Consider the following 27,461-nt stretch of genomic DNA (forward strand, 5'->3'; position numbering starts at 1 on the left):
ATCAGTGCCACAGATGGAGCTGATCAGCGTGGGACGCACCGCCCGCAGGGAGGGGTGTCCAGTGCGCACGGTCCTGGCTCTGTGGCCACTCTGTTCCGTGGTGTGAGAAGGAGCCAAAGGGATTTACGCGCCTGCATGTGTGAATTGTTAAATCTCCCAAAAATCACGCAACAAGCTGGTGAAATTCCTCGATGGAGACATGACCGCTGGCCGCTTCCCTGCGCGCAAAAAATGCACCGTGCGTTCAGCTGCTTCTGCTCGGAGAAGTCCTCTAAAACGTGAGTGATCGGTGTGTGTTTGATACGAAAACATGTAGCGGGGGGTTCGACTCATTAAAGAAGAGGTCTCAGTCATGTGCAAAGCGGGAATGGGTCGCAAAAATGCCACAACGTCGCTCCTCCGTGCGCTCGTCCTGTGGCTGCTTTGCGCGCAGACGCTCGGGCAGGTGTTCAACCTGACGCTCTCCGTCAAAGAGGGCCTGCCCGCTAAAACTATCGTTGGAGATCTGGGAGCGGGATTAACCAGGCCGAGCACCGGGTTCTTCATCTCAGAGAGCAGAGACTCGTACGTGTTCCGAGACTTGGAGATAGACGCAGACACCGGGATCATCTCCACGGCTGTGGTGCTGGACAGAGAGAGCAGGGACAGGTATGACTTTGTTGCAGCCACCCTCACAGGTGAGATGATAAGAGTGAAGATTGAGGTGAAAGATGTGAACGACCACACACCCGTGTTTCCCAAAGAGGAGGTTGACTTGGAGATATCAGAGTTGAGCCCCCCGGGGAGTCGGTTTCATCTTGAGGGAGCCGCAGACAGGGATGAGGGTGAGTTTGGCACCCAGGGGTACCGGATCACAGAGAGCGAGATGGGGGAGTTGTTCCACCTGGATTATCGCAGCGGATCTGTGAAGCACATGAGCCTGGATCTCATCCTCAACAGCAAACTCGACAGAGAAACACAGGACTTCTACTCCCTGAGCATCGAGGCCTTCGATGGAGGCATCCCAGCCAGGACGGGGACGCTGCAGGTGAACATCCACGTCCTGGATGAGAACGACAACCCACCCGTGTTCAACCAGACTGAATACCACGCCTCAGTGCGTGAGGACGCTGAGGTCACGTCGGCTCTTTGTCAAGTGCACGCCACTGACCTCGACCTGGGCGACAATGGCAGGATCACCTACGAGATCAACAGGCGTCAGAGTGACCCGAGTGAGGTTTTCTCCATCAACGAAACGACGGGGGTGATTTACCTCAACAGGCCGCTCGACTTTGAGACTCAAGCGTTCCACGAGTTGATCGTCAGCGCCACAGACAACGGGGCTCAGCCTGAGTACAGCAGCGCGTTCGTGGGTGTGAAAGTGGTCAACATCAACGACAACAGTCCCACCATCAGCATCTTGTTCCTCAGTGAGACGGGGGAAGCTGTGGTGTCAGAGGCAGCAGTGGTCGGGGACTACGTCGCCCGGATTTCAGTGTCAGACCCCGACCTGGAGGAGGAGGGGGTCACTGTCACACTGGAGGGAGGTGATGGGAACTTTGACCTGAAGCAGACAGATGACTTCCTGTATGCTTTGTGTGTCAATGCAGAGTTGGACAGGGAGGAACGTGACCTGTATGAGTTGAAAGTTCAGGCATCAGATTTCGGGAGCCCACCTCTGAGCAGTGAGAGGGTGTTTCTCCTGAAGGTGGCCGACACCAACGACAGCCCCCCGACGTTTGATAAGGAGGTGTACGTCATCAGCATCTCAGAGGACGCTCCTCCGGGGAGCTCCCTGATCCAGATGCAGGCCCGAGATGCAGATGAAGGCCTCAACTCGGACGTCAGATACTCCATCCTCAAGTCCAACCAGGACAGTGTGGTCAGCGTCCACCCGGAGTCAGGCCTGGTCACCACGGCTGCAGCTCTGGACAGGGAGACACAGATGGAGGTGTGGTTCCTGGTGGTGGCAGTGGACGGAGGGGAGCCGGCTCTGTCGTCCACGGCCACGGTCACTGTGCTGGTGGAGGACGTCAACGACAACGAGCCGGTGTTCCAGCAGCAGCTGTACAACGTGTCCATACCAGAGCACGGTGCCATCGGAAGCTGCTTCTTACAAGTATGTTGTTTGAAACATCAGTGCACATAGATTACAAAAAACATATTACCTCACATCACCAAGTCAGGTTAGTTTTGGTCTGTCTATGTTTTGAGAAATCGGTATCAGAAAGTTCTGCCTTCACCACAATACATTTGTTTAAAGCATTTGTGTAGACGGCAATTCATTGTCAAAACTAGAACAATAAGTGTTAAAGTTAATATTTTCTCAAATTTTGGATGAAGTGACCCTTTAAGTTTTCTGGTTATTCATCTGGGCTGTGAATTAGAGGATCCTCTATAACACAGGTTATTCAGAGGAGGTGAGAACTGGTCAGACAAAGAAGAGGCCTTAATATCTGTCACCATAAAAACTCGTAGAAAATAACCTGGGGGCCCTACATTGAAACAAACTAAATTATCATCCATTCTCAGGGCCCTTCTCTGCTCAGGGCCCCTCTCTGCTCAGGGCCCCTCTCTGCTCAGGGCCCGGGCTTTGCCCTGTGCCATGGGTCACATGTCAGAGAGGCTGAGAACTGCTGCTCCACACAGTCCATTGGAAGGTTTTGCTTTTCGACTTGTTCCTGCTGTCAGTTATTTCAGTAAATCAACTGACCTGCTCATCATAGACCCTGAATATTCAGGTGCAAGTCTCTGCTGTGGACACTCAACATCTCATACTGTCTCATTTCTGTTGTCTCATAAGACAAAAGTCGCCCTCAGTGTGTTTACACAAAAGACAACAGTGTTCTATTGAATACACACACACACACACTCACACACACACACTGTCCAGTTCAGCGCTGTGGCTGTTGTGATGCCTGGCACCACGCTCCTCCTGCCTGGTACAGGCTGAAGCACATTACAAAAGAAGTTGTGTTTGTCAATGAGCTTATTGTAAACATAATGATATATAGAATTTGAATAAGGGCTACATTCTGCTTGTTGCTTTGGTTTATTTGTTAACACGATTACATTTGGATTCAGATGCAGAGGAATGTTTTTGTTTCACTTTCTTTAAGAGTGTAACACAGGTTAACAGAATAATGCACAAATCTGGATTTGAAAACAGCAGGCAACACAATGATGTCTGTAAAAAGCAGGAGGCTTCCATCTGAAAAAACATAAACGTTGGCATAATAAATAATAGTTTAAAAGCCAAGGTAGTTTATCATCCCTGTGTAAATTCAAAGTGAGTTAAGTAGTCTTACGGTCTGTGGGAAGAAGCTGTTCCTAATTCTGCTTTTATGTTCTCAGCTCTAGAGGATTTTATTCAGATATAAAAAGATATCCAGGATTTTAAGATGCTTCTCTTGGCTGACATTAAAACCTAGAATTGATTCATCCACCTTTTATCTTCAAATGAACATGAAAACCATCATTAACAAGTCACAGGATATGATCAGGATTACAAACAATACTCATAAACTGACGACTCACGGCTATTCAAACATGTATTAGATATGTATAAATCAAGTAACCATGTATGAGAACACACTGGAGCGTCCCTGAAATGTTGTTACCTGAAAGTACTGTATATGTGTTTACGCGTCGATCGGACCTTGACCTGGATCTACAACTTCATAGAGTCTGAGGTGATATCATCTTTATGGCTGGAAGTGTTTCTCTTGTCACGGACACACGGAAACATGAAAGCAGCTCTGTGTCTCATGTTTGCCACCAGTGATTCAGTTTGGGATTTTTTTTATTTTATTATGTTGAACATGACTCAGTTACTACCAAGGATAAAACACATCTCAGCACTGACAGATCACACCGGTGTTACCAGTGTTTCACTATTGTTAATAAAAGATTTACACCTAAAAGGGATACACAACTAAAGTTATTTAAATATGAAACATGGTTTACTGGGAAAATACCAAAACCTAATGAGTTTATTATAGATAATCAATGAATACACTTATACAAAACTAGACAGTGTAAAAGTTGTGTCTTCTATCTGATGGTCGCATCTTAGATCAGAGGGCTTAAACACTAATATTCATACTAAGATTTTCTTCTTCAACTTAATTGTTTGTTTAAAACAACTAAAAACCACCTCCAACAAGAATATATGACAAATGTTTATTCATTCTAATGAACATTTTCAAAAAAGGTGAGCTGTTTTATAATAATGATATGAATAATAAACTTTACTTATAAAGCACTTTTTCAACACAAAGTGCTTTATAAAGTTAAAACAAGATGAAATATGACAGGACAGAGGCAAATAATACAAGAAAAACAATAAGGAGCCCCAACAATAATTTAAGATTGATAGTAAAATAAAACAGAAAGGATAAAGTAAAAGATCAACGGTGAACTGGAATCAATAAAAAGCTTTTTCCTAAAAATATGTGTTTTGAGAAGAGATTTAAAAGATGATGTTTTCTCAAATATCTGGTGTTTTTGTTGTGTAGAATCTGTAGCTGTAGTTTTATTTGTGTCTTTTTTTCTCATTAGGTTGTGGCCACAGATGCAGACAGCCCTGACTTCGGCACCGTGCTCTACTCTTTGTGCGATGGTTTCGACACACAGGACGAACACCCGCTCTTCCAAATCCACCCTCAGACTGGAGAGCTGTGTGTGTCTCAGGATATCGATCGTGATTCGGGACAGACGGTCCACGACATTCTGATCAAAGCTGAAGATCCAGTGAGTGTTTCTTGTGGCTTTTACATTTTTTTACTGTTTCTTGAATTTCCAAACTTCTTATCTCATCGTTTCCGTTTGCAGGACGGCCTGAGTGCTCAAACCTACGTGCACATTGAGATAGAAGACTTGAATGACAACACTCCAGTGTTTAACCCTGACGAGTACACCGTGAGCATCAGCAGCCACGCACAGCCGGGCACAGACATCCTCAACGTTATCGCTACAGACAGAGATTCTGGCAGGTTTGGACAGGTCACCTACAACATCCTCCCTGGTGACGTGTCCAGTTTGTTTGCACTGGATAAAGAAACAGGTAGGAGAGCACGAGAAGTTCAGGTACAGACACGAGAGGTTCAAGTACAGACACGAGAGGTTCATGTAAAGATATGAGAGGTTCGGTTACAGACACAAGATGTTCAGGTAAAGACATGAGAGGTTCTGGCATAGACACGAGAGGTTTAAGTACAGACACGAGAGGTTCAGGTACATTCAGCTGTATCCAGAGCTGCAGCATCAGGTGGATCCTCTCCCTCGTCTGTAGGTAACGTGTGTGACCGTTGTCTCGGTGCTCAGGGATAAACAGCTGCTCACTCTGTGTAAGTCCCCATGATATGATTGTTAGTGTCACTGCTCAGCAGGGGCGCTGCAGAAAGCCCAAAGCTTTATATCCTCATGAGGCAGAGTGTGAAATACGATTAGAACTCAGACATGGTGTCATACTAAGTAACATTTCAACTCAGTACAATAAAGTTGCATGATAAAGCTCCTATATTAGTAAAGTGTCTCTATGTGCACACGACTAAACACTCAATCACAATTTTTTTAAGTTTTTAATGTTAAAGACGGGACTTTAGAATGACTCTATATCCTGATGCTTAAAGCATCATAAACAAAACCTAACTTGAATTTCATTGACTGTCCTCAGGAATGCTCTTCCTGACCTCCACGCTGACCCACCTCGGAGCCGCCAACGTGAAGCTCTCAATATCAGCGCAGGATGGGGGGGGTCTGACGTCACTCAGACCCGCACAGGTCACCATCAACATCCTGCGCAGCGCTCAGGCTCCAGCTGTGTTCCAGAGGTCACGCTACTCCTTCACTGTGCCAGAGGACGCTCCGCCGGGGACGTCTGTGGGGACGGTGGCGGCCACACACCTGTCAGGTGAGAGAGCGATTCTGACCATGTTCTTGTTTGATCATCTGGGAGGAGTGGAGTGTGATGTGAGGTTGACAGACCACTGACTGGTATAAGAGTAATCAGATTACTTCACACTATCAGTGAAAAGGCAAATATCTCTCTGCATCTTCTCACAGACAGCGAAAATCACTAAACTACATGAAACCTGCACCAGTATTCACTTTTTGTAAAAAGCAGGTTTCAGAGTTCAAATAAAAACAAGCTTATATACAAAGCACATTTAAAACTGCTCGAGAAGCAGTACAATAAAAGTTTAATCTTCAATCCTCTTTAGCCACAAGAGCAGATGACAGGTGATAAAGGGCCAGAGACAAATGTACAATATATTTTATCAGTATTGTTACCGGTCAAAGATGAAAGTCGTAAAAGTAGAGCGGCGCTGTATTTTGTATCATTGTTCTTCTGAAGAGATCTGTTGTTATGTGTGTATTTAAATGTATGTGATGAATGGACACAGTTACATTTGGGAAGTATTGGAAAGAGAAAACTGGATTTTAAGTTGCTTTCTGTTTAATACTGAATCAAACATAAATTACACAGTCTCCTCTCTCTTCTGATGGTTTCCCAGTTTTCTGGGATTATTATTAGTCCTTGTTTTGTGTCACTAACCCCCATGAACTCCCTGCAGCAGCCAAACCACTCCCCTGAACTAGACAGTCGTTTAAGGTTGTCTAATCAATTAACGGATTAACACTTCAACTTAAAGCAGCAGCACTGGGCCTGTTTGACGGGGGTCGGGCAGCGTTAAGCTCTCTGCTTGTCTCAGTTGTTGCTGTTAAAGTGGCACAAACACTCGGAGGGATTAATGGGATCTTCTGACCGACTGTAATTACTTAATGTTGCTTACTGAGTGTGCGTGCTGTGTCTTTGTGGTAATGTTCTGCTGCAAGTTCAACTGTTTGTTCCTCCAACACGTGACTGTGGATTTCTACCAACACCAGTGTGCATGAATAATGTAGATGTTATGTGGATCTGAGGCCACTTACAGAAGGTATTAGACACAGTTTGAGCTTGTTACTCTTTTCTATATGTCGTTAATATATTAAGTACATTTTGGTTGGTTAAATGGTTGGTTGATTGGTTTGTATGTTGATTGGTTGATTGGTTTGTAGGTTGATTGGTTGGTTTTGGTTGGTTGAAATTAGTATCTCTTATCTTCACAGATGCTGAGGAATCTGTGTCCTACCGAATCTCCTCTGGTGACCCTCTGAGTTTGTTCTCAGTTCATCCAAAGTCCGGCCTGATCAGCAACACCAAACCTCTGGACCATGAGACGCAGCCATACGCCCTGCTGGTTCTTCAGTCCTACACCAACACGTCTCCTGTTTACAGCACCACTCAGGTCAACATCACGATCGCCGACATCAATGACAACGCTCCTGTCTTCCCCAAACACAGTGACTCCATCACTGTGTCCCAGAACACTCTACCAGGAACAGTGGTGTTCATCACTCATGCACATGACCTTGACAGTGGTGCCAACGGGAGGGTCCAGTACTACCTGAAAAGTAACAGGAATGGTTTATTTGTCGTCGACCCCAACCACGGGACAGTGACGTTAAACCAGAGTTTACAGGTGGATCATCAGCAGAGGTACAGCCTAGAAATCTTGGCTAAAGATGAAGGAGAGTTTTCCTTGAGCTCCACTCTGACTCTCACTGTCAATGTGGACCGCACGGCTGCTGAGGACAGCCTCGCCTTCGAGACTTTAGTCTACCAGGTGGAGATAGGCGAGGGATACCGTAAAGATTCCAGGGTCATCCAAGTGAGGGCGCACCGGACCCGGGGTGCTCACACATCAAACTCGGGCCTCACCTACTCCTTGGAGGCAGAAGTTGGGTTCCCTCCTGCTCCATTTCGCGTTCATCCAAAGACGGGATGGTTGTATCTTTCACACAACCTGGACTACGAGACAGAATCCAAGTATCGTTTTCGTGTGACGGCCGTAGCCAATGACGCCTCACTGGCGAACACCACAGTGACAGCCACAGTGATTGTGCTGGTTCTGGACATCAATGATAACGCTCCAGTGTTCAGCAGTGACGTCTACTTCTTCACTGTATCAGAGGGGTCGTCGCCTCAAGGCCTGGTGGGAACAGTGAAAGCCGTGGATAAGGACTCTGGGAAAAATGCTCAGCTGTCCTACATCCTGCTCTCGGATGGGAAGTTCTTCCGCATCAACTCTAAAACAGGTAAATGTTCACATCAGGGACATGTTGGGGTCATGTTGTGTTTCCCTGTTCAACCTCAAGTCACTCGTTCCTCTCTGCATCCATCCAGGTGAAATCATCAACTGGGTGGCGTTGGACCGGGAGCAGCACAGTCAACACAGCCTGAAGGTGATGGTTACAGACCAGGGTCACCCTCGTCTCAACGCCACTGCCACCGTTCAGATCCTGGTCACTGACGTCAATGATAACGCTCCGCAGTTTACACACCTGCCGACCAACAAGGAGCTCAACTTGCAGGTAGGAACAAGGCCTTTAGGAATCTTGTGGTTTTAGCACGTCCGTCCATCCATCCAGAAAATGTAGGGTTTTCATTTATGGTAACTCGTACCATATAATAAGAAAGAGCATGTGCACTTGTATATCTATCTTTAGACAGCATGAACTATAAGGGCAATAAGAGATTGTTATTTTTCATATTATTTCAAATCTTCAGTTTTATCGTCCTATTTCTAAAAGTACCAGTTATTATTTTGGCCACTTGAAAATATTGTGACAACCCTAACTCATATGACATCATTTTAAAAGCTGCACTTCAATGTGTTTGCATTTTAATGACTCATTCTGGGTATTTACAACAGTATGTTTTCATCAGATAAGGTCCAACATTTCTACTGTGTGAATATGTGGCAATAATGATATGAACAACTGGAAGATACACCTACACAGAGGCATAAAAGACACCCGGCTCAAATCTACAGCTGTAAATGTTTGAAGAGGTTTTTATGATCTACTGTATTTTTGCCCTTTTCTTGAACCTTCTCTTCTCTGCAGATTTGGGCCGATTTACCAACAGGATCCTTGGTGACAAACATGTTTGCCAAAGATTTCGACGCAGGAGAAAATGGAACAGTTACCTTCTCATTGGTCACAGGTGAGTTCCTGAGTGAGTGACGTTTTATTTACGGTACAGGACTCGTGTTTAAAGCTGTTTGTCATTGAGTTCCTTCTGTTTCCAGCTGGTTTTGAGGCTGATGATCTCACACACTTTGAGATTGACAGTAAAAGTGGAGACATCAGAACCACAGAGGGGTTCAGCCACAGCACAGAACCGTTCTACACCATTAAAGTAACGGCCGGGGACAGTGGAGCCCCGTCTCAGGAGGACACTGCTGTCATCCATGTACAGGTACAGTCTTTAATCTGCTCCATAATGAGATCTATGATTTTCATTTAAAATGAAAATTGTTGGATGTTAGATTCATACCCTAGACCCCTTCTCTCTATTGTTATTATTATTATTTTTGTTAGTATTACCTTTATTTGATTTGCAGTTTTTTGACTCATGAGACTTGATCTTTACTCTTTAAGGGAAAAAAAGAAACCCAGTCCAAACACTATAAATTGCAAACTCCCAAAACTTTCAACTTTAACCATCAAGAGCTTCATCAGAAACATTTAAAAACAACAATAACACATTTGCACACAAACTGTAGAATAGAATATATTTATATGTGATTAATATGACAGAGGCTTTTATATCTTTTATGACTTATTCATGTTTTTATTTAAAACTTGTTCAAAAAGGATTATTCTGTTTTATGAGCCATGTGATTCACATCATGTAATTCCTCCTCGGTGTTTTGCTCTGTGTGATACTGTGCGGATAAATGAGTGTGTGGAGGTGAAGGGGCGGCGAGAGAACCTTCACCTGCACCACTGAGGATCAATCAGCACAGGTGAGAGCTGTTAGCTGATTGATCCTCAGACGTTAAAAGGAGGCAGCAGAGCTGCCTCCAAAAGAACTCTGGGAGAACAAAGGGAGAACGCACTAGACTCGGGAGAGAGAAGGACACACGGGGGTGAAGCTGAAGGTCCAGCAAATAGTGCTGGACCTGTTAAGTTCCATGTTTTGTATGTTCAGTTTGACCTTAAATAAAAGATGCTAAACCCTCAATGGTTGAACTGGTCTGTCTCTGGCTGTCGTGAGGGGAACCCCGTGGCGTGGTCAAACGCCACACTGGCACCTGAACAGGGACCTCACACAGCCAGGGACTGGGTACAATCGTTGGGGAAGGAGACGGAGGAGATCCTGAGGCAGACGCAGAGGCAGATGGAGGAGCTCCTGAGGCAGACGGAGAGGATGAGGCTTGAGCGCCTCACCTGCGGCACCGAGCTGGAGAGGGCGGGGAGCGCTGGTCCCCGATCGGCGGTGAAGCCGATGGGTCCGGCTCCAGGGTCAGCGGGGAAGCTGACGCCTCCGGTTCCAGCGCTGAGGTCGGCGGGGAAGCCGAGACCTCCGGTTCCGGTGCCTCGGTCGGCGGTGAAGCCGACACCTCCCGGGCCGACTCCTCTTCCTGTTCCCGTGTCAGCGGAGATGCTGACGCCTCCGGTCCCGGTACCGAGGTCGGCGGGGAAGCCGACACCTCCCGGACCGACTCCTCTTCCTGTTCCCGTGTCAGCGGAGAAGCTGACGCCTCCGGTTCCAGCGCTGAGGTCGGCGGGGAAGCCGAGACCTCCGGTTCCGGTGCCTCGGTCGGCGGTGAAGCCGACACCTCCCGGGCCGACTCCTCTTCCTGTTCCCGTGTCAGCGGAGAAGCTGACGCCTCCGGTCCCGGTGCCGAGGTCGGCGGGGAAGCCGACACCTCCGGGTCCTGCTCCTCTTCCTGCGCCGAGGTCAGCGGAGAAGCTGACGCCTCCGGTCCCGGTGCCGAGGTCGGCGGGGTCTCCCGTGCGGCGGCGCCCACCTGCTGAGGGGTCCAAGGTGCCCGTGCGGCGGCGCCCACCTGCTCCGGGGGCCAAGGTGCCCGTGCGGCGGCGCCCACCTGCTCCGGGGGCCAAGGTGCCCGTGCGGCGGCGCCCACCTGCTCCGGGGGCCAAGGTGCCCGTGCGGCGGCGCCCACCTGCTCCGGGGTCCAAGGTGCCCGTGCGGCGGCGCCCACCTGCTCCGGGGTCCAAGGTGCCCTTGCGGCGGCGCCCACCTGCTCCGGGGTCCAAGGTGCCCGTGCGGCGGCGCCCACCTTCCAGGCCGCCTGAGGGATGCCGCGTCCCGCGACGCCCACCTGCTCGACCCCCGGAGCGCCTCAGTCGGTGGGCTGGGTTCCTCCCCTGGCCGGATGGGAGGGGGGGGAGTAGTTCAGGCCGGATAGCTCCCGGGCCTGAATTTGACGGTGGGGGTATGTGGAGGTGAAGGGGCGGCGAGAGAACCTTCACCTGCACCACTGAGGATCAATCAGCACAGGTGAGAGCTGTTAGCTGATTGATCCTCAGACGTTAAAAGGAGGCAGCAGAGCTGCCTCCAAAAGAACTCTGGGAGAACAAAGGGAGAACGCACTAGACTCGGGAGAGAGAAGGACACACGGGGGTGAAGCTGAAGGTCCAGCAAATAGTGCTGGACCTGTTAAGTTCCATGTTTTGTATGTTCAGTTTGACCTTAAATAAAAGATGCTAAACCCTCAATGGTTGAACTGGTCTGTCTCTGGCTGTCGTGAGGGGAACCCCGTGGCGTGGTCAAACGCCACAGAGTGATATTTGAATGTATGTGTTTCTCCTGCAGGTTCACGGGTTAGAGGCTCTCTATGGACACACCAATCACCAAATCATCAGGCGCTTCACGGTGAGAGAGGACGCAGAGCTGGCGACTGTCATCGGCTCCGCCAGTGTTTCAGACAAAGGGAAGTTCCATTATTCCATCTCTGAGGGTGATGGGAGCGTCCATTTTGGCATCGACGGCTCCTCTGGTGACATATACGTCAACCAGCCGCTGAACTACGAGTCTGCCATGCAGTACCTCCTCATGGTTCGAGCTGAAGACGTTGGATTGGCTTCTGGAGCAAACGTGTCTGTGCTGGTCAGCGTGATGGTGGAGGACGTAAACGACCACACACCCTGGTTCCCTGATAAACTGGTGACGTTCGGTCTGAGGGAGGACGCCACAGTCGGATCACTGGCGTTTGCTTTCCACGCCAGAGACGCAGACGGGACCTTCCCTAACAGTGCCCTCCGCTACACTCTGACTTTTGACCCTGGTTCGTCGTCACGCCTGCCCTTTCAGATCAACCCTCTCACAGGAAGCCTGACGGTGGCTGCACCTTTAGACAGGGAGACCACCCCCAGCTTTGCCTTCACCGTTACAGCCACCGACCAGGCAAAGGGGAGGGAGGAGCGTAAACAGACGTCAGTGACGGCTCAGGTCTTCCTGCTCGACGTCAACGACAACAGACCAGTGTTTGTGTCTGTGGACACAGCTCAGGTGATGGAGGACGCAGAGGTGGGGAGTCTGCTGCATCACTTTGTGGCCATCGATGGAGATAAAGGGGAAAATGGACTCGTCTCCTACGTGATCATAGCTGGAAACACTAATGGATTCTTCACACTAGAGGAGAAAACAGGTATTTTTTATAATTTGACTTCTTTTAACTCCAGGTTGATTATGTTAATTAGTTATTAGGTCTGGCTGATGTTTAAATCTCTTTAAATATGAAGTTTTTTCTTTTTTTAAACAGCAATAATCAATGTTAAAATGCACTGTTTGGTCAAGATTAAGAAACCATTGCCCCTTATGCTGTTTTAAAAAGTGCTTTATATATTTATACAGTTTATTATTATTTTATAAGTCCATCTTCTTCTACCGCCTCCAGGTCTTTTGTTTCTCTCAGCTCCTCTCGACTATGAGACGCAGCGTCTCCACCACCTGACCGTCCGTGCCGTGGACCACGGCCTTCCACCGCTTTCTTCCACCCAGACCCTGACAGTGGAGGTAGGGGACGTGAACGACCAGCCGCCCGTCTTCAGTCAGAGCGTCTACAACGCCAGTGTGGCGGAGAACAGAGACCCCGGAGAACCAGTGGTCAGGGTGTCGGCCACAGACAAAGACTCAGGTAACAGCAAGAGTGGTGCAAACAGTTCCCTGAAATTCAATCAAGCCGCACTAAAACACAAACACTCATAGAAATCAGTCACTAAATATGCTTAATTTTTTATTTTTTGTCAAGATCCATGAATTATGGATTATGAAACAAACATAAACTACCATTTACTTTTTAGGTGTTAATGGAAAAGATGAAGTGCAGTTTGTATATTGTAGCATTCACCCTGAAATCCTGTGGCAGTGTGTGTTCAGTGTCCCTAGATGGCAGCACCAGCATATGTCTGTAAACCCGTAGACTCATTATACACATATGCAGTTTTTTTTCTGCAGCTCTTACACATTTTAAATATTATACCAGATTTAAAAAAAAAAATACTTGGTTAATTAAATGTTGAAAAGAGAAAATAACTTTTCCTCAGTAAAAGCAGCAGCACAACAGTCCCCTTCTATTATATCTAAATCTCAGCACCACATGACAAAACAGAGCGCCCCGCCATGTTTGTGTTAACCTCCAGCGCTGCAGTGAATCAAGGTTATCATCTGTTTTGTTTCACTCCATTAGAAGTTTAATTCAAACCAAACCTCTGCCCCTTTTCTCAGGAGCTCCTTTTGAGTGCGTGTGTTTTCTTCACGAGCTACTTTCACTGTACATCCCAGCAAATCTCATTCATCTGACCCCCAATCACATTCACAAATCTGCACATCGGGCCTGTTTATTTTAACACGTTGGGCCTCCGAAATCCCATTTCATCTTGTCGTGTTGACAGTACGACTCCTTTTAGATGCCGTGGGGTTGTGATGATGGAGGGTCGTATCCCTGCAGGAGGGGGTGTCGACGTGAGTGAACATTCTTGGGGGTGAGAATTGTCCAAGAACAGCAAGCACAGGGCTCCTCTGGGAGAATTGAAAGGTCCCGTCTCATGATGATTTCCATAATCCAAGCCATCTGTGCCAAGAGGCGTCGTGTTTTCATCCGTCTCCTCGAATTGCCCGCTCTGGCAGCTCAGCCCGCTCACCCACCGCTCTTATTTGATTATCAACCCCCCCCCCCAAAAGAAGATGACCATTGTTTCGTGCCTCTGTCTCCAGTTACCATGTGTTGGAGTCAGTCAGAGGAGATGTGCAATATCAGCGAGTGTGACAGCTAACCTCTGTCTTACACCAAGTTCCACTAAGTCGAGCAAATGTTCAAACGTTTAGACGGATTTCAGTTCTTTAAAAATGGTTGTTCATTCTTTGGGGTCAGAAGGAAACAGGCAGTTTCGTTATTTGTAGAGGGATTTTTTATTTTCACTATCACAGCAGACATTTGTAAGACACAGTACCACTACAGTACAGCAGTTACACATACAACACTTTTGTGTTAATCAACTTTTTACCTCCACCAGGGAGCTTTCACCCGTTTGTGTGTTTGTCAGCATGATTTGGCACAAACTGCGTGACAGATTTCCACCAAACAAGAACCCAATAACTTCAGTAAATCATTAAATCACTCTCTTTAACATTGGCATGCATATGATATAGTGATACTCAAGACATTATATTTGTAATTGTACCTTCAAAGTTATTTAAAAAATGCAACCCACTTCTTCAGGTACAAAAGCTCTTGGCATCTGTAAGCGTTCACTCAACGCACTTTTTTAAAAACTTATTAAAACTGCTTTTCTCTGGGAGTCTATCACTAATGGTAAACCTGACATACAGCAACAACCAGTATTAGTTTAGTCTCATTATATTTTCCTTAACCTCCAGAAACATTTGGAAGAGTGCATACCGCCGCCAAGGCCCAACACTCCTGCACCAAATTGCACACACTCATCATCATCATCATTTTCCTAAACATGCCAGATTTATTTTCATCAAGATCGACAAATGTTTCCCTAATTTGTAAAAAAAATCTCCCAATTTTAAAGAAAGCAAAAAAGAATTCCTGGTCTTTGTGAGGATTCAAACCTGAAGATTCATTCAGCAGTTTTTGCAAAATCCAGCTGATAAATAAACAAATGCACAAAACATTTATCCAACGAGACACTTACAGGTTTCATAGGGACTAAACACATTTTTCTGAAACACAGACTAAGAGCTTTCAAATGGTCTCATATCCATGAAAGCTGCATCTGTTCATTGCCCAAGTAAAGAGAGGAACAGGCCTACGTTTCATTCTCTTGTGCTCCTGACAGTTTATCTGAAGATCATCTGAAACTGAGATGACGTAAAACACTCATATTGTTGTGCAGCAGCAGCAGCTAAACTAAACTAAACTAAACCATGGTAACCTTTTCTTTCCATTGGTTGATGTGTGGCTTCAGGAGGAGCGTTAGAGAAGCATGAGAGCAGCAGGGCTCAGATAGAGGTCAGCTCTGTCAGCTTTTAAAGGTGACACATTACGCTGTGTGATTTCTACGCCCTGGTCCTGTTTTCAATTTGACCATCAGATAAGGTTTTTGTCGGGGGGGGGGGGGGTTCAGAAACATGAACCCTGCTGATGAGGTGCTAAACTGAACCTTTGGACAGCAGCTAATGTAAAGATTCAAAGAAGAAGAAAAACATTCCTTATTGGTTCTAATTAAAAACATGCAAACATTATTTAAGAATATCATGAACTTGTTTTGGTCAGGAAACCCCTCCCTCCTCATGCATGTCTGCATATATACATGTATTGTTTATTAAGGATATCTAGAAAATATCTGGTTGTTGTTTCATCACATAAAATATATAGAATTCCATCTTTAGAAATATGTAATTAAAAAAACACTGCATTTAAAACCAGACAGAGGTGAAAATCAAACCTTACAGACGAGCTGGATGACAGTCACATATAATGGTGCCTTAAGTTTCCACTTCTCCTTGCGTTCTTTGAAATCAGTTTTTGTTTCGTACAAGTTTTAATTCGACCTTCTGGTTCCGTCCCTCAGAGGAGAACGCTGTGGTGTGGTACAGTCTGTTGCCGGGTCCAGGCTACGAGCTGTTCAGCATCAACCCTTACACCGGCCTCATCACCACCACCTCGTACCTGGACAGAGAGCAGCAGCAGCATTATACTCTCAGGGGTGAGACACACGAACAAACACACGCACAATTAAGTTAGATCACATTGAAGGACTCACCTGACGTCCTCTTTCTCACTACAGTTTCATAATGAACCAAAAATGCTAAAATATTTTCACTCTTCTCAGTGTTTTGCATATTTGGATTTATTTGTGGCCACCACCACAATATCAGCATTTACGGCTGAGTATTGATTCTTTCTTGTCTTTTTTTAAAGCACTTACACAGATTGATTGGCTCACGTCCTGCTGGCTCCACTCTCTCTTTTTATAATTCTTCTTCTCACAACACACACAACGACATAGTCTGTCACACTTGCTAAAGACAATATCATGTGGTCTTTGAAAACAGAAATGACGCACATGTCGACGTACGTTGACCAAGAGGCAGGATGCACCCTGGACAGCTAACCAGCCGACACACAGAGATTTAAAACCACTCAAACATCACATTTCACACCAACAGGCGATTTATTGTCTCCGATTAACGTCACCTCCATGTCTCTGGACTGTGGGAGGAAGCTGGAGTACAGACACAGGGAGAAAATTCAAACTCCACACAGAAAGGCCCTGGTTGGCATCGGGTTCGAACCCCCGAACCCCAGGCGCTAACCTGTAAAAATACAGAATATAAAATAAAATGAAGCAAAGTTGTCGTCTTCAGTCTTCATCAAACAGACCTTCTGGGTTTCTGATTCTCTTGCTGCGCTTCACAGCCAAACTAATATCTGCCTGCTGTTATTCAGCAGATTGATTTACGATATGGAAACAGTAGAGTTTCAGCAGGATGGTGTTATATCTAACCTCCACTGACTGCACCGCTGCACCCTGAGTCCGCTCAAGTGTTTGCTTTCACTCTCTCGTGGGCATTCACAGTAATTACATTCAAGCCATTCAGCAGTGTTTAGTGACGAACTGCTTTCAGATGTTTTATCACAATGTTTTTACAGTCGGCAGCGCGATGATCAATTAAATTTAATAAGAAGATGAAATAACAGGAAAGCCTGGACGACGTAAAGTTGTTACCAGAATCACACAGGGCTTATTGGGAAACACAGAAATATGTGGGGACAATTTTCTCTGGCGGCAGATGAATGCTGAGTTCTTTTCAGTATTAAAGCTGTCGCAGAATATTTCATGTTGGCAGGTTTTTCTTTTTCATATAAATCTTTACAGCTTTGAAAAGTCTAATCTGACTTTAATAATACGGAGTTGAGTTATCCTGGAAGACACTGAGTGTATGTGTGAATTCTTCTCCTCAGTTCAAGCTCGCGACAGCAGCGCGCGGCCTCTGACGGGCACGGCCACGGTGCTGTGCTCGGTGCTGGACGACAACGACAACCCTCCAGATTTCATGCACTCGTCCTTCCAGATCAGCCTGCCAGAAAACCTGTCCCCTGGGATCATCCACACCGCTCAGGCCTCTGATCCCGACAACGGAGAAAATGGAACTATACACTACTCCATACAAGGTAAGGAACACAGGTAATTGTTCTTTACGACGGCGAAAGAAACAAACTTAATTGGGTGAGAAAATGAAGGGAAATCGTGAAATGAACACCAAAACTCTCCATTGGAATCATCCATTCTTGACTAGTCTCTGTCTAGACTTTATGGATCACTGCTTAATATCTATCAACTGATTCAATATCACTGTGTCTGTGATCCTCTTTAGGTGACGACTACAGAGGTCGCTTCACCATCAACAGTTACACAGGTGTTGTCAGCACCACGCAGGTCCTCGACCGCGAGGAAAAGCAGAACTACACACTCAACATACAGGCCCGTGACTATGGCCCCACCCCTCTCAGCTCCTCCACCCAACTCCAGCTGTTGCTGCTGGACCAGAACGACAACATCCCGTCGTTCAGACGCAAGAGTTACCACGCCTCCGTCAGCGAGGGTCTACCTGTCGGAGCTGAGGTCCTGCGAGTCAGCGCCTTTGACCCTGATGAGGGGTCCAACGGGGACATCACCTACTCTCTGACAGAGGACAGCAGCCAGGGGGCGTTCTCTGTGGACGCTTCCTCAGGAGTGATCCTCACCACCAGGGCTCTGGACCGAGAGAGCAGGGCTCAGTACACCCTCCGAGCCGTGGCCACGGACGGCTGCACTCAGGGACCTCTGAGCTCCATGGTGTCCGTGACCATTCAGGTGGAGGACGTGAACGACAACGTGCCGGTCTGTGACCAGAATCCCGTCAATGCCTGGATCTCCATGAGGACTCTCCCAAACCAGATAGTTACCACGGTTACTGCCAGAGACGATGACCAGGGTGAGAACGGGACGATACAGTTCACGTTGTCTGATGAAGAAAACCTGTTCGACATCAACGCTGAGTCCGGAGAGATTTCACTGCGGAGACGAGTGAGGGCCGGTTTCTCGGGGCGGAAGCTGCAGGTTGAGGTTTCAGACCGAGGACGACCCGCTCTCACCTCCACCTGCCTGGTCTTCATCCACCTGAAGGGAGAACATGAAGGACTGCAGTTCACAAACAAAGTGTACAACAGCACTGTGAAGGAGAACAGTAGAGCTGGTAGGTTTTTTACCTCCGTTATTCCTTCTATTTCCAATCGATACCAAAAACGTCAATGACCTTTCCACTCTCTCTTCATCAAGGCACTTGGATTGCCAAAGTGGAGGCCAGCGACCAAACCAACAGCAGACAAAGGATCACCTACACCATATTCAGTGGAAATGAGAATCACATTTTCTCCATAAACCGTCACACAGGTAAGAAACATGTGGAATATGGCAAAGAAATGTGCTTTTCCTTGTTTTTCTTGTTGTGCATCCAGAATTCTGTTTGCAGCATAATTAGCAGATTGCATTATTCATGTGTTTTTGCAGGAATGTCCTGCTTTTACTATTCAAGTTATGCAAATAGTGCAAACTCTCGTTAACTCATCCATTTTATTTTTTCCACAAAAGTTTCCAGAGAACCAACAGGAACATTTCAGTGTCTTATTTTCCATCTCTCTCTCTTCAAAAATGTCCTTTCAACTTATCAGGTCGATCTTGTTGTTTATATACAAGAATTTCCTAAATAATTATGATTGGTGCCTTCCTGATTTTGTTATTTTCAGGCTAAAACTTTATTTTGGATGCATGTTTTGACACAGACATTTAAATACAAAATGTCCGACCAACACAGGGCTGAATTTTAGGGTTACCACAAAGTCTTCACCCTGAAGTGCTTCTGTCAAAACATTTTTATGGATAAAAAGTTAGGTTTTCTTCTCCACTGCTTTTCCCTCATTTTTCTGTTATCTGGTAAAAAGATGACAGAGGTATAACAACATGATGTATTTGAAAAGAAGCTTCCCACTTTGGCCCTGACCTATATGTTGTTCTCTGGGGTTTCCCTCCCTCTGGTGCAGGGGAGATCCGGCTGCAGAAAGACAACTCTCTGGACTTTGAGGCGGGCCCTGAGATCCAGCTGGTGGTGCTGGCTGACAACGGGCTGCAGATGGCTCACAGCAGGGTCTCCATCACCCTGCTGGACATCAACGACAACGCACCTCTGTTTGAACACAGCAGCTACAGGACCGCTGTGTGGGAGGGGCAAGTGCACAACACCTACATCATGCAGGTATAACCTCAGTATAAAAGCCCCCTTCATCAACAACATCCAGGACATCATATATTTAATTGCTCTGATCTGATATATTCTTATTCGACAGGTGTTTGCATCTGATGCTGACAGCGGAGTGAACGGGCAGATTGAATACTCCATCGTGTCTGGAAACCACAACGAAGCATTCATCTTGGACTCTGTGCGAGGGATCCTTGCTACCAATGTTGTACTGGACCGCGAGATCACTCCGTCATACAAGTACGTTGAAATCACACATTAAATAGTATGAAGTGATCTTTTAAAGCATGTTTGACATTAAAGAATGACTTCTGTCAATTTAGTCATGGTTTTAGTTACAAAGCAGATAACATGCTACTGGGATTAGATTATTCTAAATGTCTAAACTTCTAAATTTAAACCTCGGGATGATTTTAAATCAAATAAATAAAAATATTTTTTGGTTTATTTTAGGGGGTGCAGTGTGTTTCTCTCAGACCAGTTTCACAAGTTTACTAACCCTATACTTAGAAGCAGATCACAAGTCATAGCAGAATAATGTTTTAAGAATCAGAAAAAGTCTTATGAGGCTCTCATAGGCAACTATTAGTTATAGTTAATTTGCCTAAATATGTAAATATGTCTAAATAAGCAAATAGACATTTTTTGATCTTGAGCATCCTAAGTTTCAGTTTCATAATGACTGTGCACACTCAAACTGTCACATTTTCTGAGAAGGTAAAATCCAACGAATCAGATGTTCTCTTGCGTCATTCTTGCTTTTTAAAACATATTCACTATTCAGAAGAAATACAATTTGAATCAGTGGTTTCAGAACGTAGTTAAAAGATTTCCCAAAGAAAACAACTGTAATTGTTATCATAAATAATACGACTTGGTATAATTTCGTTTTATAAATCCATACACAATCAGTGCAATCATTTGTTTACTCCCTTTATCTTGCAGGCTGGTTCTGCAGGCAGCAGACAGGGGGAACCCTCCACTCAGCAGCACCACCACCATCAGGGTCCAAGTGGTGGACGTCAACGACAACAGCCCCGCCATTCCCCCCATGGAGCCTGTGCTTATAGCAGAGAGTAAGACCAAACCTCACAGCCCTTCCCCCTCAATGGTTTTAATAATACATGTTCATTATGTACGATGTTCTTGACATTTTTTGTTTGTTTCTAGATCTGCCGGCAGGTTACATGGTCACCCAGGTGACGGCGAACGACGTGGACCTGAGCTCAACTATCACCTACAGCTTTACAGACAACAGAAGCACCAGCAGTCCCTTTGCAATCGACCGATACACGGGCGTGATCACTCTGACTCGAGCACTGGACCATGAGGAACGGACCGAGTACACACTGACGGTTTGGGCATCTGACACCATCCACCAGACCACAGGGGAGGTCACAGTTCAAGTGCTTGACGTCAATGACAATGCTCCAGTCTTCACCCAGGTCTCCTACCAGGTACAGAGGGTTTATTCATCAATAAAAAGTAGGGGACACAGACACTGACTGGTCGGGGGCATCAAGCCACAAATAAAATGATATTAAATGATAAAATGACACAAGAAACATATCATAACCTTTGGATTTCCAGATTGTCCATCCTTGAAAGCGGAATTTTTTTAATATCTCATGAATTTTAGATGGCAGAAGCTGTGAACCTTGATCGAAAACTGACATCTACTGCAGACTTAAATGCTTATTAGAAAGTGAAAAAGTTATTAAATTGGTATTTACTGTCTCCATTAAATTGGTGAACTCACTACAGACAATTTTAGAAGAGTACGATGAAAAACAAGCAGCAGAGGTTGAGATACCTCGACTTTTAATCACTAGACATAGAAGGAAAAAAACTCTTCATCATAAGTTAATTAATTAATGGACTTCCAGATACTTTGCAGTTCTGTTTCTGAGGATAAATGAGTAGCAGTCCATTAGTCTTCCTAATACTTTAGATTTAAGACAAGTTATATACCAGATCTTTTAAAGACAAGCAACCCAAAAGTTGTTTTTACAAATTAGAATTTATAAATCATTAATGGATCATTATCCATTAAGAACGCATCTGTTACAATTACAAAACATTAAGACACCGAAATTCATCACGATCAAGCTGCAAATGTGAATCATTACTTCTATTTTCTCTTTAAGGTGGAGATGTCGGAGTTGGTCTCCACAGACACGTTAATTATGTCGGTGTCGGCCATAGACAGAGACTCTGGACTCAATGGCGAGATCACCTACAGACTGCTTTCCTCGCCCTTACAGGGCTTTTACATCCAGGCAGACAATGGTAAGAATGTCCAAACTTCCAGTAGATAAACCCTCCATAAGCTCTGATATGAATTCCACTGATAGCAAATAGTAAATAGATGGACAACATACACAGGAAAGTTTTTCTGTCAAAGATATTACTTCAGTCTTTACAAATTTCCTGACTCAGGACTGTCAGCTGGTCTGATTTTCATATTCACTCTTCTTATTCTCTCTGTGAAAAGCAGTTTTTGGCAAAGTTGAAGTGTCCTGCATCAAATAAATTGGCACTGGGAAAGTCTTTGCCTTGTCATGAGCAGCTCTGCATACACAGTACAGAATCTGAGGTTACCAGGAGAATTCACTCTGCCAGTAGCAGTGTATGGCTCCACGTTTATATTTTTAAATCTAGGATAAAGTGCTTTAAGCGAGTCATGCCTGTCCTATTATCTGGCTTTGAAAAATCCCCAAAGCAAAGAAAGAAGATAAGTCCCACAGAACTGAACCCAAACAAGCAACCGGCCAGTCTTTTACACTTATGAGAGATTTCTGGACCTCTACCACGTTTGAGCCTCAAGGTTTAATATCAGAGAAATGTACTGTTTTGCGGTGAAAAACACTAATGGACAGTGAAGTTTGTATCCATGTTGACCAAGGCTCTCAAAGTAGTATCCAAAAATGTCATATGGTGCTTTTTGTAGTGCCGTGACTTTCAGTTTGACAAATAACAAATGGTGCTGCCGCTTTAGAGCAAAGCCTCAGAATTAATAAAGTCATCCTGTAGAGAAGTTCAAGTGGCAATAATGAAGTGGAAAAATAAATTGGATGGACAAACACTTCATTTTCATCCAAGAAGGATTTCTCTTTTAGCCTGCACATGGAATTCATTTAATTTTACTCAGGAAATGAAGTTGTGTTGTGGTGTCAAATGAGAAGGGCAATTTTGATTTAATTTTCAATATATTTTCATACAAGCAGATGTGTTTTATGGTTGTTATTCTGGAGAGAAAAAAATCCAGGAACAATCTGTATATTTGTTAAACCATCCGTTAAGTCAATTCCAATGAGTTTAAGACTTTTACGTCGCTGAGCCCAGTTATTTGCTAAAGTCCGTCTACCATTGAAGCAGAAACTAATATCCGGTTAAAGGGGTTATATATTTTAGTAATTGATCATTGAGGTATCACGTTACAAAGTTATTATGGCCAACTATGGCCAACGGAGCATTAATAAAGAATTAGTATTTACATACATCTGCCTCGACCAACTGACCAAAAATGTATCATACTTATCTCTGTAAATTGCATATGTTTAATGTGAGAACAGAAAACTCAACAGCAACATTAATGAAAGGGGTCTATGGGGCTTTTATTAGCAACGAGTCAATCGGTTCTTCAGTACAACAGTCATTGGATCCATTTCTCATATAAAAAAATATCAAAATGAACTAAAGATACTTACAGCTGAATACATTTATGTCTTCCAGGTTCAGTTTTCACCAACAAGCCCCTAAAGGCCATAACTAACAGCAACCTGATCCACCTTCTGGTTGAGGCAAGAGATGGAGGCGATCCAATCCGCTCCACTGTCACCTCCCTAGACATTCTGATTCTGGATACCAACGACCATGCACCATTGTTCCACCAGGACATCTATACCCTCACTGTCCCAGAGGACACCCACACAGACACCACCCTCCTGACGCTGTCTGCAGAGGACCAAGACTGGAGCCCCGAAAATACACATTTGGACTATACCATCATCAGGGGGAATGAGGAGCAGCGATTCTGCCTGGAAGTAAAAATGATTCAAGTGGAAAATCAGATGAAAAATCTGGGAAAGCTTGTTTTATGTAACCCTTTAGACCGTGAGACCACTGAGAGCTACGCACTAACCGTCAGTGTGTCTGACAGAGGAAATCCTCCACTGAACAGCTCTGCCGTTATTATGGTGACTGTGACGGACTGCAATGACAATGCACCTGTCTTTTCAAGCCTCGAGTACCATGCACAAGTGAGTGAGATCAGCCAAGTCGGTACTAAACTGGTGCAGGTCAGTGCTCAAGATCTAGACCTGGGAACCAATGGCCTATTGCGGTATGACATTATCTCTGGGAACAGCAAAGGTCACCTCAAGCTTGACCCTCATTCTGGCCTTTTAGTTGTCAACCAATCTCTTGACTATGAGGAAGACTCAAAATACACCCTCACTATTAGAGCATCTGACGGTGGCGACTCATCCGAAGAACGTAACATTGCTTTTGCAGTCATCTTCATCACAGTGCTGGATGAAAATGACAACACTCCATACTTCATGTTCCCTACCATTAACTGTTCAGTGTTGGAGAACCTCCCAGCATTTACACACACCTGTTCGGTCCTTGCAGTTGACAATGACTTGGGCCACTATGGCCAGCTCACCTACTCAATATTATCTTCTTGCTTCATGGACTATGGCAGCGGCAGCCCTGACAGGAAGGAGGCCTTTGCTATTGACCCCCTCACAGGAAACATTCACACCAGACAGACCTTTGACTTTGAACGCGAGAGTGAGTATTGCTTTATAGTGGAGGCCAGGGATAAAGGCGACAAGGCAGCTACAGTGAGAGTGCAGGTGACCATCAACGGAGTGGATGAGTTCAGTCCTGTCTTTACCCAGAAGCAGTACCACTTCCTACTGCCAGAAAATGTCCAACATGGAGAGACAGTCGGTTACGTGATGGCGATGGACCATGATGGAGGGGTGGATGGGATGGTGGAGTACTCCCTGGTGAATTCCTCACCATTTTTCTCAATAAACAAAACAATTGGTGGGATCTTTGTGTCGGGTCCTGTATTTCGCAGAAGAGGTCATGCCAGTGAGGATATGGCGGAGCTCGTTGTATCTGCAAGTAGTCCCAGATTGGGCTCCAAGTCTACCACCTGCCTGGTTTTTGTCAATATCTCCAGCTCAGCAGAGGCACTAACCGGGGTTCCCCTTGATGCACACATGCTCAGTCTGAGTGTGTCATTAATCACTTTCCTCCTTGTTCTTGTCATTTTTGTTGGCATGGTTCTTCGGTACAAGATTAAAGAAACTGCAATCAAAAAGACTGCTGCTATTGCTGCAAACTTGAACCAATGTACAGGCTCATTCAGCAGATCCAACAGCCAAAGTATAATCTCTCTTCAAGAGATTAAACGGCCCAGTATTGTGGTGACTAAGAGCGACGTATCAAGCCCATACAATCAGTCTGACTCGAGCGGTCGTGGATCAGCAGAAGGTGAGACGGCTGAAGACCAGGAGATCAAATGGATTAATGAATACCCCTGTCGTAAAAGAGATGAACCTGTGAAAGGCATGGAGATCCCAGACTCTGCCTTACCTGGAGACAATATCTCCTGCCACTCGATCGATGTAGGACCAGAACATATTTTAACAATGAATAAATGTTTTGTCTCAGGATTAGCCAGCACAGAAAGCCTCCACCACTTCAAAGAAGAGGGAGGAGGTGAGGCGCTGCTGCCTGCAATACTTAGGGTGAGGGATTTGGAGGAGAACATGGGGACTAAAGGATACGCTCCCCTCTCTGAAGCCACTTGCTTAGCAGATTCTTTCTCTTCACTGGTGGGCCTAGAGGAGCAGCTGCAGGGCAGCTACAGCTGGGACTACCTACTGGACTGGGAACCTAGCTTCCAGACACTGGCGTCCGTCTTCACTGATATCGGTATGCTCCCTGATGAGGAGCTTCAGGGTGGTCGAGAGGACTTTGCAGCAGAATCAAGCTGTCTCATGTACCCACCACCTTTAATAACAGGGGTGGCTCAGCCTGGCATCAGGACTGTACCTCCACGGAAGCTGGGTCGTGTGCCAAGCCTGAGCAGGAGGTCCTCATGCCGCAGATATGCATATTCCCCCTTAGCCAGGAACACTGGACTTACACCTTCAGCCATGACACCGACTTTCTCTCCATCACTGTCGTCTCTCACCATGAGGACCCCCAGTGCCTCACCAGTTGTCTCTGATACTGGGGTGGGGGGTATCAGACTTGATTCAGGGCCCCTCACTGCAAGCCTATTGGAGGCAGAAATACAGGTGTAGACAGGAGCTTCCTTCACTATCTGAAGGTGTGTTCCTTAGTATTTTGGGGGGATTTCAAGGGAAACTGCACAGTTTAGTATTAATTTATGTTTATTGATTTTTATTGAACAGTCTTGTTCAGGGTAAAATGACCTATTCCAATAATTGTCCCAGTTTATCAGTGGGATTAGACTTAAAGGGGTGATACCAGAAAGAACTTTCATAAGAAGGTAATATAGGCATTCAATAACTGATTGTGGTTGATTTTATAACTTGCTTCTGTAATAAAACTAATATCTGGAACATGGCCTTGCATTATATTTATAATGCAGCACTTAGACTAAGAGCAGATGTTCGAGTCGGCAATTCATTATTGAATGTTTTACGGTAAACATGTCTATATGCACAGAAAATGAAACACTTTGTTTTTGCAGTTGGTGGCAGCCTTTAAATTGATTTAACTTTAATAACCAAAGAAAGGAAGCATTGTTCTGTGGTCTATCTTCCTGGAATAATAAAGAAAACAGCATTTTAAAATCTGGCCGACATTTTATTTTATTCTGCCAATAAAATCCCATGATGAACAGAACTTATTTTATTCCTTCAATTCTTAATTTCAGTATTTATTGTCCAGCTAAAAAAGACAAAAACTTAAAAATGATTCTTTACCAATACAATTTTCTATTACTAATTCAAAGCATGGGATTATATTGTCCTGGTGTCACAGGTCAGCATGATGACACATTTTCATTTGCAGTTCCATTCTTTCTTTTTTACTTCTTGTCATCATGGACACAAATGTTCTCTGTTGTCTTTAAGTGTGATAACTGTAGTTTATAGACACTGCGTCAATAAACAGCACTTTGTGTACAATATCCAGGAAAATGTATGAGTTGTAATTTTAATAAATTTCCAATCCATTTTTAATAAAGAAACCTTTTTCTGTATGTTCTCAGGTTCCGAATTTTTTAAGTGTGATATGATAATGAGCTTGTTAATTTTGTTTAGACAGGATATCTTAATAGGAGACAAAATAAAAATAAAACATTACTTTTCTGTCGAAGACAATAAGACAACAAGGTAAATAGCATAAAAATAAGAATCTTTGGAAACGTCATGATTGGCAGCTGAGACTGACCCACGTTTGGTAAAACTTGTGTTCAAGCGTAACCTTGATACTAATATTTCACTTTTATAGTAAAGTAAGTTCACGTTGCTTAGTTTGGCTTTAGAAAAAAGATGATTCTGATGAGCTGTCTCCTAAAATCGGTTTGGTCATGGAATCAATTTTCACAATTCTTCAATGTTGTCACAAAGCAATGCCACATGGAAGAAAATTTCAGGATTTAAACCCCGTCGATGACTCAAAATCTCTGCCTCGGAGTTGGAGCCCACATCTTCAGTGATTCAAATATGAAATAGGAATGAATTAAGTGAAACAAAATGGGAATTCAGCATGGCTATCAGGATACCAGTGTTCGTCAACAGATTCATATGTTTTTAACAACCCAAACCTCTTCTGCTCATAGATGAATCATAAAACA

At 45.0% G+C, this 27,461-nt stretch overlaps 2 protein-coding genes and 2 long non-coding RNA genes across 4 annotated transcripts in view; 2 read left to right on the top strand and 2 right to left on the bottom strand.

The window, feature by feature from the left end:
• Positions 1-53: 53 nt before the first annotated feature.
• Positions 54-26,864, top strand: dchs2 (dachsous cadherin-related 2). Its single transcript, XM_020101281.2, has 20 exons — positions 54-2,098; positions 4,540-4,731; positions 4,813-5,044; positions 5,657-5,893; positions 7,093-8,121; positions 8,210-8,397; positions 8,932-9,031; positions 9,117-9,286; positions 11,654-12,488; positions 12,738-12,977; positions 15,883-16,017; positions 17,277-17,486; positions 17,690-18,550; positions 18,634-18,747; positions 19,395-19,606; positions 19,698-19,849; positions 20,555-20,685; positions 20,780-21,066; positions 21,757-21,898; positions 23,345-26,864. The coding sequence occupies exons 1-20, from the start codon at positions 353-355 to the stop codon at positions 25,936-25,938; spliced, it is 9,807 nt and encodes a 3,268-aa protein (XP_019956840.2). The 5' UTR covers positions 54-352; the 3' UTR covers positions 25,939-26,864.
• Positions 9,906-11,432, top strand: LOC138411155 (uncharacterized). The gene is made up of 2 exons (XM_069530192.1): positions 9,906-10,194; positions 10,228-11,432. Exons 1-2 carry the CDS (start codon positions 10,040-10,042, stop codon positions 11,285-11,287), a joined length of 1,215 nt encoding a protein of 404 aa, XP_069386293.1. The 5' UTR covers positions 9,906-10,039; the 3' UTR covers positions 11,288-11,432.
• The window catches only part of LOC138411156 (uncharacterized), a 36,608-nt gene continuing 23,379 nt past the window's right edge, over positions 14,233-27,461 (bottom strand). The window contains exon 3 of the long non-coding RNA XR_011243803.1: positions 14,233-15,980. This is a non-coding gene — a long non-coding RNA (uncharacterized lncRNA). The remainder of the gene's footprint in view (positions 15,981-27,461) is intronic.
• LOC109638344 (uncharacterized) lies at positions 17,163-18,694 on the bottom strand. The gene is made up of 2 exons (XR_002203322.2): positions 18,564-18,694; positions 17,163-18,474 (listed from the first exon to the last, which is right to left on the bottom strand). It is a non-coding gene; the product is annotated as an uncharacterized lncRNA (long non-coding RNA).

The sequence above is a fragment of the Paralichthys olivaceus genome, chromosome 8, assembly GCF_024713975.1.
Source record: "Paralichthys olivaceus isolate ysfri-2021 chromosome 8, ASM2471397v2, whole genome shotgun sequence".
Taxonomy (NCBI): domain Eukaryota; kingdom Metazoa; phylum Chordata; class Actinopteri; order Pleuronectiformes; family Paralichthyidae; genus Paralichthys; species Paralichthys olivaceus.